This window comes from Citrus sinensis, chromosome 5 (genome assembly GCF_022201045.2).
Source record: "Citrus sinensis cultivar Valencia sweet orange chromosome 5, DVS_A1.0, whole genome shotgun sequence".
NCBI classification, from domain to species: Eukaryota; Viridiplantae; Streptophyta; class Magnoliopsida; order Sapindales; family Rutaceae; genus Citrus; species Citrus sinensis.
The window spans coordinates 34613861-34632380 of record NC_068560.1 but is presented as its reverse complement, the minus strand read 5'-3'; the positions used below and the strand labels follow the sequence as shown (position 1 = coordinate 34632380).

The following is an 18520-nucleotide window of genomic DNA, read 5'->3' as shown; positions in this document are numbered from 1 at the left end:
AAGTTTGTTATGCCAAATGATGTCACATCTAATACCAAATCAAGAATATCGGAACGATATAAATGGGAAATTTAGTTGCTCTCACCATCGGTTTTGGTTTAATAATTTTACATTATAACCCAAAAAAAAAAAAGGAAAGAAAAAAGATGTCTGACCTTGTTCATTTACATTTTTCTTGCTTTTCAATCAATCTGTGGATTATTCTGTAATTTTATTATTTTCATTTAAATATATTAAATCATAAATTACAATACAAGTTGACTATTGGTTTATCACAACTTGACAAGTTCTCTAACTTGTTCCAACTTTGTCTTTGTAGGAGGTTTTGTTGCCAAATAGGGTAAGTCCTTTGCACTTCATTTGCATGTGGATGGGTTTTTTCCTGAAGACTGGGGAATAAACTAGTTGAGGCTTGTAAATTGTAAAAAAAAAAATGAAAATGTCTCTTGCTAGCAAGGCTGACAGGAAGGCAGCTGCAGATGCAGCTGCTTGGATGTTCAATGTTGTCACTTCTGTTGGGATTATTTTAGTCAATAAAGCATTAATGGCTACATATGGCTTCAGTTTTGGTAAGCTTCAGTTTAGAATCTGTAGTCAATTGTATAAAGAAATTTGTTTCCATTAATTAAGCTGCATTCATGGTATAACCATTTGGATCACCTTTCTTTTCAGTTTTTCTGTATCTATAACTAATTTCAATTTTTACAGCCACAACATTAACCGGTATGCATTTTGCCACCACAACCTTGATGACGGGTGTTCTAAGGTGGCTGGGATACATCCAACCCTCCCATTTACCGTTCTGGGAACTTCTAAAATTCGTTATTTTTGCAAACTTCTCTATAGTTGGAATGAATGTCAGTCTAATGTGGAACTCAGTGGGATTCTATCAGGTGGATGCTTACACCTTAAAAACTGGGATTTAGCCATTGATGTTACATATTTTCTACCACTCAACTCTTAACTTTCTTATCAGATTGCAAAACTGAGTATGATCCCTGTATCCTGCCTTTTGGAAGTTGTGTTGGACAAGATTCGATACTCCAGAGACACAAAGTTAAGCATTGCAGTTGTTCTATTGGGTGTTGGGGTTTGCACAGTTACTGATGTGAGTGTCAATGCCAGAGGCTTCATAGCTGCCTTAATTGCAGTTTGGAGCACTTCTATTCAACAGTATGTAAGTTGTCCATCCTCAGCACAGCACTCTTAAGAGTTTTCAACCTTCTAGATCTCTACCGTTGGCTAATTAATTTGTGCATATATTTCAAAATTCTGTCAATTTTTTATGTATGATTCAAAATGGATTGATTAATAGTGCTAGCATTTTTTCAAGTGCAGTATGTACATCACCTTCAGCGGAAATATTCACTTACTTCTTTCAATCTATTGGGACATACCGCTCCTGCGCAAGCTGCAACACTGTTGGTAATAGGCCCATTTCTTGATAATTGGTTGACAGACAAAAGAATTTATGCCTATGACTACAACATAGCCTCAGTGGTAAGTACATCAGGATCTGTTGCTCTATGTTGGAAGTTAAATTGTTCATTTAAGTATTTATACATAAACTTGTTTTTATTAGTTTGGTGATGTTATGCTGCCCCCTGAGTGATACATGTTATTTGGTCCTTATAGGATTTGTTAATTTAGGCCCTGTTTAGTACTGAGATTGGGCAGCTGTAGTTTAAAAGTTACTGCACTAAAGTATTTGGTAAACACTAGTTGCTGTAGCTTGGAAGCAGAGTTGATTTGATCCACTACTTGTATGATGAAAAACCAATAATATCTATTATTTTTAGCAAAATTATTTTTTAAAGCCATAGTTACTACAGAGTATTTACTTTTATTTCATAGTTATAATTTTTTTTGCCACTGCAAAAAGTTACAATACCTTTTTACCAAGCAGAGCCTTAGATTGGTATGTGTCCATAAAAGGACTTAACATGCTCTAGTGGTAGCTTCTGCTAGTGAAAACTGTCATGATATCGGTTTTGGAATTTCAATCTGCTTTTTTAATTGAAGTTTTATAATTACTTAATGGTTTATAGAAGCTTCATGAACCTGTGGTAGCCTGGAAGCCCCTCATATGATGCTTACTGGTTCTGTTAGTCTTAGAAAAATTTCTAAGTTTGTCTCATAAAATTGAATGAATCTCCTCTGGTAGCTAATCTGTGCTTTGACCTGCAGATTTTCCTAATCCTGTCATGCACGATAGCTGTAGGGACCAACCTCAGCCAGTTCATTTGCATCGGCAGATTCACAGCTGTGTCCTTTCAAGTACTCGGTCATATGAAGACAATACTCGTATTGATCATGGGATTCTTATTTTTTGGAAAAGAGGGTCTCAACTTGCATGTGGTTCTGGGTATGATCATTGCTGTATTTGGAATGATTTGGTACAGCAATGCCTCGACGAAGCCCGGTGGTAAGGAACGACGGAGTTCACTTCCTACAACCAGACCACAAAAACATGGTAATTTGGGAGAATCCAATGAACATGATGGGAAAGTCTGAGTAGGATGACACTGAGCATACAAACATAGCTGATTTCAGGAAATTCATTGATCATTTGAAATTAGATTTTCGACCATTTGATTCAAATTATTTTTGCCTGTCATTCTGTCAACTTTAGTTCTGTATCTGTATTGAATCCAATTTAGAGAAAAAAAAACAATACCTCTTTCGATAGGGATACCTTTTTGTATTAGAAATATAATTTTTTGGTGATTATTCTTTTCCCGTTGTAATCTCCGTTTGTTCACACTTCATGTTCTTTCTTTATCTAATGGATCGGAGACGTGGATCCTTCAATTCACGTTGTGACCATCCATTCCAACATAAATTTAACAAAACAAAAGAGTTTGTGCCAACTACCTTCGCAAGTAATTTTGATCAGAACACAACAAAACTTTTTAAATCATAATAGCCTCCAATTTTATCAGAATTTTACCGGGGACCCTTATTCATTTCATACCAAATAGCTACGATGGACAACTTAGCATAGCCAAATGGGCAACCAGTCTAAATTTGATTAGAAGTAAATCACACCTCTTTCATTTTGACATCGGAAGTTTGAATTTTTGCTTTTTTCAATATTGGGCATTTGGGCTAATTAAATCCACAACTAAAGCTCTCGTATCAAGACACCTACACCTTAATTCTTCAGGAATACATACAAAACAAAAGAGCTCAAAATTCAATGAGATAAAAGAGGGAGATGAAATATATGTTGCAAAACATCTGAATAAAAATATTACCATAGAGAAAATAATAGATAAAAGACAGACAGTTCAAATGCTTAAAACCCATCCAAAGAAAAGAAAATAAATCTAATATTGTCTGATGCAAATGTTCAGCAATAGCAAGTCCAAACTCTTCCTGAACATGTGTATAGATTGTTCAAAACATTGATAACGGACAGCTCAACGCTTCTTGGAGACACCAACAGTCTTTCCACGACGACCGGTGGTCTTGGTGTGTTGTCCACGGACACGAAGACCCCAGTAGTGCCTGAGACCACGGTGGTTCCTGCATGAAAGATGTGACATTGGTAGGTATTTTTCATTGGCCAAAAGTTTCTGAACACAGCTCGTACGGAATAAAAGAATATTTGCAAGGCAAGAGGAGAGTTCCTAAGATGTTTTTGAAAGATAACTACTATACAGCCTTAACCCAGTACAGTTAGTCTTTTGTTCACTTAAGAGACCATCTGTAATGGAGAAGTGCTAATATTTTATGTTTTAATTGCTTCATGTCATACCCCAATATTCAGTTAGTCTAGTCGGGCGCAGGAGCATAGTATCTCAGCATTGAATCGCAACAATTCTATTTCAGAAGGATGCTCAGTTATGTTTTAAAAGCATCGCGCAGTAACCTTCTCAAGACACAAGTACAAACAAAATTGATTCCTTCCTTTGAACTTATAAACATCTTTAAACAATTTTGTGGGAGCAGCTGACCATAAATCCAATCATCAAACTAAGACATGGCGAGAAAAAGTTACCTGATCTTCTTCAGACGCTCCAAATCATCTCTCAACTTCATGTCCAGTGCATTGGATACAACCTGAGAATACTTTCCATCTTTGTAATCCTTCTGTCTGTTCAAGAACCAATCAGGGATTTTAAACTGTCGGGGATTTGCAACAACGACCATGAGATTGTCAAGTTCAGCAGCAGATAGTTCACCGGCCCTGAAAGCCAATATGGTACATCATGTTAAGTTTTATAACACGGCAAATCAAACACTTCATTCAAATGAACCTGTCAAGTACACCAGAAGACATCCTTGTATGGACATGGCCGTGAAACAACACAAAGAAACAACATAAAATCAACACTACACAGATGTCATAAAAAGTAGATCTCTTCAAATATTCTTCAAACATATTTCAAACTTTCCTCTAAAATAAGAATGGGTTTACAAACGCCCGTTGATGTGCTTCTAAATCGTAAAGATACTTTTTCTTAGCAACTAATGTTTTCCAATGCCAACCCAATTATACTTGACAACTAACGATTTCATCCGACAACTTAACTAAAATCTGCATACTTTCCCAAACAACCACATGAGCATCTGAAGGCAATACACAAGTACCATATTCACTATAGCAAAACCTTAGACACACATGAGTTAATTTTTTTTCCCTTTTTACAGCAGCAAAACATATACAAAAAGAAGAAAAGGCAGACCTCTTGTTCATGTCAACATCAGCTTTCTTGCAAACGATGTTAGCCAGTCGCCTTCCAATACCCTTAATTGAAGTAAGAGCAAACATAATCTTCTGCTTCCCGTCGACGTTAGTGTTCAGCACACGCAAAATGTGCTGAAAATCTTCGTTCGCCACCAGAGACTTCATTCAAAAATCAAAACCCACATAAAATTAATTGATATTCAAACAAAAGAACTAAATCCCAGATACCAAAAAAATATAAAAACTATAGAAAAAGATGAAATCTTTTCAGAAGATTAAGGCGATAAATTGAGAACCCACTTACCATTTTCGATTGTGAGGATTGATGATGAAGAGAAGAGAGGCTCTTCGGCTACAAATGAAGCTGCAGCAAGTATCCAAGCCAACTGAGAAGTCAGATTAGGGTTTTTTAAGTTCTTTATATATGATGCAATTGCTTCACTCTTTTTAGGGTTTTGTTGCTTTATGACGATTGTGCCCTCCTTCAGGCTTCATAAATCCAGGCATGTACTGTATATAAATTGGGACCATATTTTTATTATGATATTGATCATTATATTTGTATTTTTTTTTATCCTTCAACTTATTCTAACCTTACCTATACATTTTAAAAATAATTATTTTGATTTTTATCAATAATTTTTCTTAAAGTTGCTCCAATTGAACTAACCATTTATTTATTTTAAATAGCTTTCAAGCATTAGTATTTAGTTGGATAAATGATAGTTTAGTTCTTATATTTTGACTAAAATGTTCGTTTTATTCATATATTTTTTGAAAAAAATCACAAAACATCTTTACTATTAAAGTTAGAATACTATTCTCTTTATCTTTTACAATAATACCCTTACAACAATATTCTTACCTCTGCAAGAATATTAATGAAAAGAAAAAAATATTAATTTATCAAATAACCTTAAAAGTAACATAAAAATTTGTGAATTTTTATGTTAATATTTTAATTTTAAGATTAATTTGGTAAATTAATTTTTTGTAAAATAACTACAATTAGTAAAATTATTGTAAGGATATTAAGTATTGCTTTAATTTGGCTGGCATTAATTAATTTATAAATAAAATTATCAGCAAGATTATTGTACAGGTACAAAAAATTAATAATTCTTTTATATTGATATTTATTAGTTAATTTACTAATAATTTTTTTATAAATAAATTAATCAATGTTAAGAATATCACTGTAAGGATATTGTTATAAAAGGAAAGAAAAATAAAGTAAGAATGTAACTTATTTACCTACAATGATATTTTAAGGTATTTTTTTAAATATAAGAACTAAATGAACAGTTAAATCAAAATATAGTAACTAAAATAATATTTATTCATATTTAGTTCATATTTCATTGATTAATAAAATTTCTAAGTACATAAATTTATTTTCATTCTAGGGTACCATTGATTGATATTTCAATGTACATTGTTATCTGACAAAGATTTGATTGAATCAAAATATACTTGGTTAGCATTTTATTCGCCATGAAGTATGAACGGACTTCTCGATAGTTAATGTGAAAAAGCAAATAATTATAATTATAATAATCTTTTATATTCATTATTTTTGTAATCTTACTTGTCTAAAGTTGAATTTGCGGACGGTCGAATTTTAGACAACGCGTTGACTGTTACAAGGATCGCAAGTTATCTGCTATCATTCCAAATTGTTCGTTGCGCATCTCAAGGCTTGCATTACAAACTAAATTGAAGGTATAAAAAGATCGCAAAAGCTCGTAACAACGATTATAGAGAAGTTTCTCCCCGCTCGTTATGGCCAAAATGTCATGAAAGGATGCAGTTTGAGCTTCTCATTGTGCTTAATTACGATTTACAAGAACTGATTTATGCAATAATTTAATTTACCATCGTGAAATAATAGTGGCAAACAAGAAATCACTACAAAAATATAATTTTCAAGTCAACCAATAAGTTAAGGGTACGTTTGAAATTAAAATTGGACAATTATAACTTAAAAATTACAGTATTAAAATATTTAATAAATACTAACTATTATAACTTAAAAAATACATTAATATGATTTTTCACTTATATAATAAAAAATTTATTATATCTTTAATAATTTTATTAAAATTATTATTTAAAATTTATATTTACTATTTATTACTAACTTTTGTTTCATAATTATAATTTTTTTTCTATAACATCTGTAGCTTAAAAACTAGAGCACCTCAATACCAAATGCACCCTAATTTTGCCTCTTCATCAAATTCCGGTCTGCAAAAAATCTAAATTACATCTAGTAATCTATCCAGCAAAGTTAGAGCTTCAGCCTATATATAACAATACATATGACCATGATCACAACCCCATCTATTTTGCTTTAGTACCATACACAAACACGCCTGAAGAGCAAACACAGATTAAAAACCAAATGATATCTTTCAAAGCAATTGATCTGGTTATTACCATCCATAAATCTCACTTGGAAAAATAAATTATAATCACAAACCTCAAATGACTGCTGTAGGTTATTTTATTTCATATAGATATTGTACAACCTAATTCCTTGGCAGCGATATCAAGAAACTGAATCGGCATTCCTGTTGCAAGTCGGCTATGAGCTTCCCAAGTTAAGCATTTTTCGATGTCAGCTTGCCAGTTAATTGCATCAATATTGAAGTAGTGTAAGGAAGACCCATGGATGCCATTTCTCTCTACTTGCTCAATATTTGATTTGAATGAACTGGTATGTAAAAAGTCACGAAGAACTGAAGTGCTCAGTGCGCGGACATGGGCACTTGGATGAGAAAGGCATCGGATCGTTGCAGGTAGACGACACTGCAAACATTGTTGGAAAGTATAAGTGAACAATGCTACTCCAGACCAAAATAACTGTAGTAATAGTTTTACTTTTATTGGTTTTTACCTTTAAAAGGTTTGAAAGACCATCTGCAATTGCTAATCCAGACTTTCCCCACCGCAGGATGGGCTGAATTGCTCTAGCTGTTGCTTCCAGTAACTACCAATTCAATGTATGTGGGAACACCAATAAGACAACCAAGCATTGGGAATGCTTTCGGAAGCAAATATAGCACTAGGTCTATTATCTAAGCTTCGGTAAATTTTCAACTAAGCAGCAGATTTCTGATGCTTAACAACAAGATAGACTAGGTCTACAATATGGGTGAAACAGGAGACTTCAAAATAGATTCTTAGGAGATGTTACCTCAAGTTGTGGCAGTGTGCAAGCTTCACCATCAACAAGCATCCCGTCTGTGGCACGTAGAAGCAGATCTGATGCGCTTGCCAATATTACCAGTGACTCTGGACTATCATAAATTCTCATCAGCTCCACAATAAGTTTTACAATCCGCTGGTTGATTCTCCACATCTTCTGACCCTGATCATCATCTTTGGCTATCCAAGGTTGCAATTCCCTTTCCGCCTGACAAGCACACGAGGCATGAACGTGACTAAACAAATGAAGCAATTGAAATGCAATATTATTCAGGAAAAGGTTACTAATTTGGACATCTATTAAGTAACACCTCCATCCATATAAGGCATGAATGAAACACTACAAACACAATTGGGATTGGTACTTTTAATGCCTTAGACAGAAGATGGAGTAACCACTAGCAAAATCAGGCAATGTTCAAATCAGTGGCCAGAAAGAAAGTGAGCAATTTTATTTCAACCAATAATTTACAAGTAGAACAAAATGTGGACCTGAAGAACAACAGCTGTAGCCGCTTTTGTGGGTGATGCCGAGACAACATTGCACAGTGCGTCAACCACCTGCACAAACAAACATAGAAGGTCAAGACGTATATTGATAGTGATATACAACAACTGCATAGGTCTCATGTATATTGGTTACATAAATCGAGGTTATTTCACTAGCAATGAATCAACATAATGCATGAATATATAATTATAAGATCATAAAGGTAATGGAGATAGGAAGAGAATAGCATTAACCCCCCAACTAATTTGTGAAGGAAAAGCTCGACCAAGATTTAAACAATTGTCCCAACAAGGTTAGACTATTGCAGGAAATGTATTTCGCTGTTGATTGTGAGACATCACATTTGCGCACCATAATGAACGACAACATATGGTCTGACATACTTCCCAAGTATTTTCTCTTTGAGTAAGCACAGGTCCTTTTGTTGATCTCACCAATTCAATTGCTATGCAAGATAAAGACCAATTTTAGTAAATCTGAGTGTCTTACGTTAGGAGACTTCTATGGTGAAGGCTGGTGATAACTAGGCTGAATTTGGCAACTTGTATTACACGGTTATGCTAAAATGGGATTTTGAAAAGATGAAGCACTCCTTGAGAAAACACTTCGGTGGGATGGATACATCATTCATTGCCCATCCAATAATATTTAACATATACACATTCATTTTGAAATTGACCAATCATGCTATTAAATGAGAGAGAAAATTTTAGAACATATGGCATGATTATGTTGGACTGTCCACCGGGATCTTCCCATGCAAGTTTTCTGGCAAGCCTGTGAGAGCTAGTTACTAATAAATGGGTTTATTGATGCTCAGCAAAGTGTAGCAACTATCCTATTTCTTTTCACCGCAGTTCTTATTTTCACTATCTTTTGTACCACATAAGCCTGGTTGGTGAAAGAATAAAAGTGTGTCAAATTGAAGAACCAAATTAATTTATAAGAAAAGGCTTCTTGTACGTTTTTCCAGGTTCTTATCATTTAATTTATTTTCATAAAATATAGTTGAAAATTAATCTCAAATGCATGTGACTATATACGTTGTTTGATTTGTATCGTGTGCAAATAACCTGGATTAAATGAAATTAAAAAATAGACATCAGAGGTGTGAAACATTTTAGATTACCTGTCGCCACCCTTGTTGGGCAGAAGTGCTTTCAGCACTCGGTTGGGTTTCTGGGGCTGCAATCAACTTGTTCCATAGTAGTGAAACAACAGAGAAGCACAATTCTTGTTTCTCTGCAAGTACTGATCTTAAAAGAAATTGTGCACTACAATTGAATCCTATATGCCTGTCCATAGTGAGGAAATTGGCTAAATCTGAAGCATCCACTAGGAAACTTGCAATGCCTTTACCCAAACCATTTCCTGAGCTTTCATCCGAGCATGAAGCTCCTTCACTTTTAAGATGAATTTCTGGTTGGTCTGAAGCTTCACAATGTGATGAAGATGCATTCTCTGGATTGAAGTAGCCACCCTTCGCACATTTATGTAGTTTTTGGCCATCAGAACATGCAATGGAGTCCCTCCAAATAGGTGCATGCATTAAGTGTGCTTTCAATGGCTCAGCCTTGTTAACAATCGATGCAACAGCTTTCCTGTGAATATCAATGAGATTATACAGAGATGTTGCCCTACTATAAATTTCATTATCCCACTTGCATCGCATCAAGACAGAGAGAGCATGCATGCAAGCCTTGGACCGTCTAAACAGTTCTGATACATGTGCAGCAACCATAGCAGCAGCCACTATCTCATTTGAACTGTAACCCCATGATGTGCCTATAGAGGATGGCTTCAGTGAGAACAGCGCCTCTAATATTGTTAAGATTCTGTGAGTATGATGAATCGCTGATTCAATACTACTTTTGCACTCATTAGAATTTCCATTTATTTTGGCAGGCTTGGCTAGAATTTGTGCATCTTTGGACTTTGAATGATTACCAGACCTTGAGACCAAAGGAACCAACTGAAGCTCACAAGCAAGAGCACAGACAGCAGCCAAAACATATGAATCAAATGCTGCTACAGGCCCTTGTCTTTTCACCTTTCTAGTTCTCAGATCTTTCTGTAAGTCCTCGGTGCTTTCATCAGGAAAATAATTTTCTTCACCTCTTGGTTTCTTGCTCCCGTTGGACTGAGCTTCATGGCTAACACACACAGTTAAGACAATAAATAGTAGGCGTGATGCAAGCTCCACAGAGGCACATGATTCTAAAAAAAGTGAATGGACCATTGTTCGAAGCTCTGCCACAGCAAGATTTTTAGAGGCAGATCCTATGCCCGAGAGATGCCTTGCCCTTCGAGTGTTTTCTGGAGAGGACTCAGGTGGGAAAGTTCTTTTAATAATTGCTTCGACAGTGGCAACAAATATCTTCATGAGACATGCCTCTGAAGGACTCCCACGAGGAAGATATTCCAGGACTTTAAGGAGAGGAATGTATAGGTTCCATGATAATATGGGAGGTTGCAATGGAGTAGCAACTATAATTTCAGGAAGATCAACTGCTGAGGAACTTAAAGGAATCAGGCCATAAGCTGCTTCCCATATTGTACAGATTCTCCATTCCACCTCAGGGCCATGAGCACAAAGCACCGATGCAATTCCTTGAGCAGTGGCTTCAATAGTTGCTTCAGCTGCAGGCACCTCTATCTGTTCAGAGATATTTTTTAGGATGATAATCAGTAACAGCAAAAATATATGCAGCACAAACACAACATATATATGTATGTATGTATGTATGTCTTTTTATATATGTATGAATGTATGTACATGTATATTATACACAAATAGAGCAGAGTAGGAACTTTATAGCAAGCACAAGCATAAAACATGAGCAATGAAAGAGTAAGCTGAAAATTGCCACTGATAATTAGTACCTGCTTCCTATAGCATGAAATGTAACCACCCAAAGGTTCATGTTGAACTTCAACTCCATCAACTTGCCTTAATGGGGGAAATAGCAATGCAGGCTGTGATAGTATGCGAAAAAGTAAAGCTGCAGCAGCATCAGCAGCTATACCCGCTCGCATGGACATTGCAACCCCGATTGCACGCAAAAAATGCAAATGCATCCAGTTCCGAGGAAGCTACAACACCAAAAAAGGCAATACGGTAAGCCAAACAAATGACAAATTAAAAAAAAAATTGAATTTGATATTAAATAAAAAAAATTAAAAGACACGATTCTAAAAACTAAGGCATTAAGCATTACGGATATTTCACCAGAGAACAATTTACCTATACGTCGAACAAAAAGGAGCTTTAACGTGGTGTACCTTTTCTAACTAAAAAAGCCCATAGATGATTAATATGAAAGCAACAAAAGCGCTATCAAAGGAGCAACTGAAGGATTCAAATGGAAACACCAGGAAGAGTGCAAGGCCTTCCTCCGGCAGCAACACAATGTTTTAACACTTCAGTTGGTGATGTGAAGTGTTACATAAACTTCAGATAGTTAATACTACTGCTTTAACCTCTAATTAATAAAGTAATTGTTAAAATATTCTCACTAATTGTGGTGGCACTGTTTCAGGAGGTAATTGTGGAGGGTCCACAACTGTAAGATGCTATTTGTGGCGCCTAATAAGCTATAGGCTAGCTTCACTATAAAAGCTTTCTTTCCCCGTGGGAGAAGCCGATTCGAAAGCTCTGACTTCCCCTCCGTGGTACCCTTGCTGCGCTACTGCCCCACTTCGCTCATTATCTCTCAAGGTGTTGTGTTAAATAGAATTACTTCTATCTAAGCAGTTCTCATTTCTGATTTCTTTTATAACTACTAGTTGGTTGGGAGGGGAGGTGGAATACTGAGAGTATACCACTGTTCCATAGTTACAACTCTAAAGGCAACAGATCCTTATGATGCTTAAAGCAGATTACAGCTAATCCAAGCCCTTTTCTAGCCATGTGCCCTAACTGCGTAACTTCAAGAACTTCTGCAGGCTGTCCTTCTACAACCTGTGTCTAACAATGTCAGCAACTTAATGTATGACCTTTTCTTTAGCTAAATCCCAAGGCTTAAAACCTTTGTCCCATTAAAAGATCATCATCCCCACCATTTGCACATATTTCAGAAACCAAAAACAAATCACAGTTGCAAACTTAGATCTCCAAGCTGAATCCATTTCTACGGGTAACGGTCTTTGTGAGCAGCTCCACTAAGATGAGAACAAGATGCCAATACTCTAGTCAGTGAATAAGTAGTATTCAGTTTCATGGAATATTTTAAGCAAGTTACAGTTGGGTTAATAATGGGCCCGGCAAGTTCAGCCATGGGCCAGCACTTAAGATATCGCATGCATTGTCCCATCCTTACCCTTAGAAAAATAATTGTGGATAACAAAGTAATTTAAAATGTGTTATCTACATAAGAGTATATTTTTGAGATATCTTCACGGAAATAATTACTTTTTCTTAATAACAATAGTTTCTTTCAAGCTGGACGGGGCTAGTTTTGACCATTGTTCACTTCCTATGGTTTTGGTCAAATACAGTATTTCTAGGGCAAAAATACATGGCCAGACAAGCCCCAGAAAGCCAGGAAAGTGGTGAGATGTAAAAAGCATAAGATGATATTTGCATATAGTTACTTCCCAAAATATATGAATCAGAATCTACGACAAAATATATTCTCTCAGACTAATGATTACTGAAACTCTTACAGAGTAAAAGCATACCAAAAGTTTGAATGTCATGGATAAATATTGAGAAAACGCAAGCATGATACCGCAACTAAAGTGTGCAATCAAAGCATGATACCGCAACTCCACTTACTTTTATACCAGTTGCATACTCCTCAGCAGCCCGAAGAAGTTCTACAAGCTGCACCGCAGCATCGAGTGCATCTGGAGCCCATGATGGTGGCGCTTCTAGAAGTCCAAGAAGTAGTCTCTGGGTGGCACTTGGAGTTGCGAACGCATAATATCTAATTCAGAAAATTTTTATAAAACAATTAAATAGATATTATAACATGTAGGGCATCATAGTTGATGATGGGCATATTCAAGAACTGTAAAAATGACAACCCATTAGTTCATGTTCAGGGCCTGATTGGACACTTGTACAAGTTTACACATTTAGATACTTGATCAGCACGCTGAACATGTGGCAAATCATTTCTGAGTTAACCTGTATCATTTTCATTATGGATTTAATCACTAGTTCTTTTGTGCTCCAATGAGTGACTTCAGAAAAATATATGCTAAAAGATTATTTGCACCTGACAGCAATGAGACACTCACACTCATGTTTGTGCCCATAGATTTATTGAACAAAATATTGAAGAAAAGCCGGTTAAATGCCCTTTAAGGTTCAGAGCTTTACCTATGAAATAAGCGTGCATATGGCTCAAGTGCTGGAAGCCCGGCAACTAGATGCTCATCCAATGCTGTTGTTGCAGGAGGAAGCAGGAGTGCCGGGACAGCAGCAGCTGTTAAAGTAGCAGTCTCATAGCGAGCAAGTTCGTCGTCACAGACACTTAATATAACACCAGCACCATTTGCAACAGCCCACCTTGGAGTTGATAGCATGAGCTGAGGATGCTTTCCAGATCCACGAGAAGATGCTAAGAAGAAACATCAGTCAATTAACCGGACTCATGATCAACATCCTTCTTTAAACTGCAGTTGCTAGTTAATGACACGCACACAGAAATACAAATACAAACACACACATACGTGAAAGAAGAAGAGTCACATCTTTGATAACACAAAATTCAACTAACCTATTGTAGGTGGCTTGAGCTCACCAGCTGCATATTTTCCCATAACACCACTACACCTGTAACACAAAGAAAGGTGGAAGGGTTGATCAATCCAAGGGCATGTGAGCCACAAGGCATTAAATCCAATAATAAACCAAAAGAAAGAACCTAATGAAATGGAGAATGCTAATTTTTGCCAGGTAAAAGAGCAAAAATTCAGTTTGATGACAAGTTTTGTTGCCAATTGGTAATGATTATCATCTTATACCAAATTTTGGTTAACTACTAATATGCCACAACTGAAGAATTTACTTACCACCGGAAGTAGTCACTTCTGATCCCAAGGGGGGCAGCAAGCAATATATCTGTAATCCAGGGGGACAAAGGCCTTAAAGGTTTCCTCTCTTGTTGCACCAAAGGCATATTGCTCAGTTCTCCATCCCTAGAGTCGCTTGTTGTAGCATGGCTACTACTACTACTTCTCTCAAATTCACTATTCTGCTGTTCCGTCTTATAGATTGGGCGATTGTAATGAGTTAATATTCGTAAAATCTCCGTACAAGCCAAAGCCCACTGTTCAGAGTACTCATTCTGTGAAAAGAAATATGTCATTGTATGAATCAGCACCAATAAGGGTTTCCTCAGGTTGAAAAGCATATTAAATTCTCTATTCAACAAATTTGAACATCAACTAAAAAGTACACTACAAATTACAGCCTATCAAGAATGAATAATGCTTAGAATCAGTTCTGTTCTCATACCTCACTGTTTGGACAAACTAAGGAAACGAAAGAAGCAAATGGGGGGCTACTCTTATCATACACCAACGTTCCATCAATGATACATGATATAATTGGAAGAGCAACAGCATGCCCGTGCTCCGGATGATGAAGGACAAACATCGCTGTTTGTTAAATACAATAAAGAAGTCTTTGTGTGAGAAAAGGTCTTGTTGTTTACGAGAAACAAGAGGCAAAGAAATTCTTGAACGTAGCAATCAATTATTCGTTAAAACAAACATGGATAAAGAATCAGTACCCAGAACATCATCAAAAAGGCGCCTCTCCTTATGTGGATAATGGCTACGAATCAACTGCACAAGAATATAACGAGTAAGCAACATCACTTGAAAATCCTTGAATCTTGAGATTCCTGATGATATTTGCGTCAAACTACGCTGAATATATCAGATCTGCATATTTCCCATTGACATTGCACATGAAAATTTTGCACAAAGATAGAGCATATACCTCTGCAATTTCCTCAGGGAATTGCTCCGATGTAAATTGGCCAAAGTACTCCACGTAGGCCGTAGTTTGAATCTATAGAGGGGCCAAGAGAAAACATGCAATTAATAATTGTAGAAATTTGGAACTAGAAAGACAGTTTAGTCAACAAAATGAAAAAAAAAAGCCTGCCAACAGGAAACTGCACACACCAACTCATAAGTTATTTCAAAAGGAAGTATAAAATCCACTAAACCACCTATTTTTCCCCTACAGAACTATTTTAGCACCAGGTTGGAGCATTTGAAAGCCTGATTAATGGTAAATATATTACTGGCATGCTTAATCTCTCAAAATAGTAAGGCCAAGCCTAAATAAAAGAAGGTTAATAACTCAGTTGACATACTTTTAGTAGGTTAAACAAATTTATGGCAAGTTTAGTCGGTATAAGGTATTTTATAGAACATATCCCACTACTAGAACAAGAACAGTGTTAGGTAACAAAACCAACAAACATCACACAGAAGGTTACTCTATACTTAAGAGATAGAATGAATGGCCATAACAACTTGAACTCAGATGGACGCTCTTGCAGCTGAACCTCACATAGATAACTACAGATTAAATCTGTGTGAAATCGCCAATAATAATCACATAATTGTGAAAATTCAAAGAGCCGACAACGTGGAATAAGGAAACTACGCTTCTGTTCAAATAGAAACGTCACATTTTGATTACTGGTTTCCAATATGACAGCAACCATACATACAAAGGCATCTGTTCTAAAATTTAATACATAAAGAGCTAATAGAACAAAGTATTAAATTTAACACTCTCCCATACACATTTCTATTTTGCAGGCAATTCTTCCCACAAATTAACAGATAGCAGCAAAATTACATCTCTTACTTTTTGAACTTTCATCAAAACAAAATCCAAACAAGACAGAATCATTGAGAGAGGAAAAAGAATCAAACCTTGCGTTGCTCAGCATCTTGTGGCGGAGGCCAGAACAATGATGAGAATTGAAGTCCATCTATCCACCTCTCAGATGAACTGGCCATCTACCAAAAACTATCGTACAACTCTGTTCTTTCTTTTTCAGCCAGTCACTTACAGGAAAACAAAATTTTCCTTTGAAACCGCTAAAGAATCAAAATATCGTAATTCAACATTCCAAACAACAGCCCAAGATTCAGTAATGAAAAGAAAATGAAGTCGGCTTTACTATAATTTGCAAAACGAATCGTTGACTGCTGCTGCTACCGCAACTCTTTAAAATGAATGAATTCACTACAGTGTGTTAGCCTCTGCCTCTAAATAGTCTCAAACGTCCAAAATTTTCATAATTTTCGTACTCAAAACTATTCTGCAAAAAAAGAAATGAAAAATATAATAAATAATTTAGTACTACTGATAATCAGATTTATCTATGTAAATAAAATAATCTCAAGACTTGATGAAATTGATAACAAAAGGTATATAAAACTTACTTAAGGTAAAAGATCATTCACATGAATTAAAAAAAAAAAAGCATATATCACTATATCAGCAACAACTTTCTTCTTTTTTTCTTTTTTTTTTCCTTCCCTTCTTCTTATTTTCGCTTCAAAATCACCAAAACCTCAGCCTTATGTTCATTTCAGCTGATACTTATAAACAACAGAAGAATCTTCAACAAATAACAGCAGCAACTTCACAAGTATTTAAAAAATAATAATAATACTAAAAAAATGCGCAGCTAACTTTCAAGATCAAAAGAAAAAAATAGAGGAAAAATTATTGCAATAAAATTAAAATTAAAAAAAGGAAAATGAAACTGGAGAAAGTGCCTGAAATCTAACTCTGCGTCGCTTTAAGAATTCGTGAGCTCCTGCAAGTTTTATTATGGAAATTTGATTGGTTGCAAACAATCGTCACTGTAAAAAATAATATTATTATTCTGCAAATAAATAAATAAATTACTTGAGGAATTTATTAAGAGGTTGTAGTTCTGGCAGAGAGAGATCTTTAGATGTGCTCTTAGCACAGATTTGATGCATACGTGGCAAGGATATTTTCCTCTCACCTTAGAGGCCAGAGTGCCACGTCATGCGAAATGCATGCATGTATAGAACCAGCATGCATGCATGGGCATGACCAGAAAAGCGAACAAGAGTCATGTTGCCAAATGACGAAGTTGCCCTCCTGCAAGTGGCTATCCCCACAAATAAATAAATTATTGGAACGAGGATGTTGGGCTGTTCGAAATATTTTATTAATATTTGAACTGATTTGTGAGAAGATATTTCCGCAGGAGTTTTGTTGTCTTTCAAGCTAAGGTGTACGTCTTCCTCATATCTGGATCGTACACGTGTAACATATTGTAGTAAGCAAGCACCGCGCGGCTTCAAATGTGACAGCAGCGAAGTAACATGGCCGTTGCTTTTAAAAGGCGACAGCAACTTCAAAGTATTACGCGCCTGATATTTTTCCTTTATTCGTTCTGGGCTTCGTCGATTAGTATCCTTTTTTGCGTTATTGCAGCCATTTTGATTTTCGCTTGTTTGCTCTTGCCTAGCCAACGTGAGCTGAGTAACAACACGCATGGTTCAATGGATGCAAATCTCACGCCTTTTTTTTTTTACCCCAGCGTGATCGATTCTTCAATAATTTTTCTATCCACGAAAAATACTAATATAAAAAGATAATAAAAATTATTTTTTACACATAATAAAATGTTATCATGTAATGAAATTTATTTTTAATACCAACATTGAGTCTTTTACTAAGTCTCTTGAGCTATTAGAGTTAAAATGGTTCGACTAATTCTATGGTATAAGAGACAGGTTTATATATAGAAGTGTTCGCTTTGTATCAATTAAATGACATATTTTTATGTTGTCATGTGCTGTATTATTATTACTTACAAAATTTTATCAAAATAAATAATTTATTAAATAAATCATATAAATAATATGATGGGTAATACAATGTTAATCTTCACACTCCTTAAGATTTTCAAAAGAAGATAAATAAATTGTCAAAAACGTACTGTTGATACTACTGAAGGAATGGAGTTTTCAATCATAGTATGAATATTAAACAATTTAACATAGAATGTCAAGTTTAAAACTTGTTGTGCATGTAAACATCTTAACTTTACAAAGACAAAACGACTCATAATTAAGATTAA

At 35.5% G+C, this 18520-nt stretch overlaps 3 protein-coding genes across 11 annotated transcripts in view; 1 reads left to right on the top strand and 2 right to left on the bottom strand.

The window, feature by feature from the left end:
* LOC102628217 (UDP-rhamnose/UDP-galactose transporter 6-like) overlaps positions 1–2815 on the top strand; it is a 70787-nt gene extending 67972 nt beyond the window's left edge. For 3 of the 7 annotated variants that reach the window (XM_052440722.1, XM_052440723.1, XM_006473047.4), the window contains exons 2-6: positions 320–569; positions 709–893; positions 977–1177; positions 1339–1500; positions 2188–2815. In XM_052440722.1, the coding sequence (XP_052296682.1) occupies positions 434–569; positions 709–893; positions 977–1177; positions 1339–1500; positions 2188–2514 (1011 nt within the window). In that variant the 5' untranslated portion in view covers positions 320–433 and the 3' untranslated portion in view covers positions 2515–2815. The remainder of the gene's footprint in view (positions 1–319; positions 570–708; positions 894–976; positions 1178–1338; positions 1501–2187) is intronic. The other 4 variants (XM_052440726.1, XM_052440724.1, XM_052440727.1 and 1 more) reach the window with 2 other exon arrangements.
* Positions 2816–3225: 410 nt separating this feature from the next.
* Positions 3226–5164, bottom strand: LOC102627922 (40S ribosomal protein S18). The gene is made up of 4 exons (XM_006473046.4): positions 4998–5164; positions 4692–4852; positions 4004–4192; positions 3226–3528 (listed from the first exon to the last, which is right to left on the bottom strand). The coding sequence occupies exons 1-4, from the start codon at positions 4998–5000 to the stop codon at positions 3423–3425; spliced, it is 459 nt and encodes a 152-aa protein (XP_006473109.1). The 5' UTR covers positions 5001–5164; the 3' UTR covers positions 3226–3422.
* A 1922-nt stretch (positions 5165–7086) lies between these two features.
* On the bottom strand, positions 7087–17340 carry LOC102626780 (protein GIGANTEA). Of its 3 annotated transcripts, none has more exons than XM_052442645.1 (16): positions 17178–17340; positions 16574–16714; positions 16323–16490; positions 15370–15441; positions 15158–15212; positions 14881–15023; positions 14436–14710; positions 14141–14196; positions 13741–13981; positions 13192–13342; positions 11298–11507; positions 9544–11070; positions 8396–8464; positions 7893–8111; positions 7593–7685; positions 7087–7504 (listed from the first exon to the last, which is right to left on the bottom strand). In XM_052442645.1, the coding sequence occupies exons 3-16, from the start codon at positions 16407–16409 to the stop codon at positions 7205–7207; spliced, it is 3498 nt and encodes a 1165-aa protein (XP_052298605.1). In that variant the 5' UTR covers positions 16410–16490; positions 16574–16714; positions 17178–17340; the 3' UTR covers positions 7087–7204. The 3 variants fall into 3 exon arrangements, with proteins under 3 accessions (XP_052298605.1, XP_052298604.1, XP_052298603.1); XM_052442644.1 differs by having other exon boundaries at positions 16574–16709; XM_052442643.1 differs by lacking the exon at positions 17178–17340 and adding an exon at positions 16839–17140.
* Positions 17341–18520: the final 1180 nt, after the last annotated feature.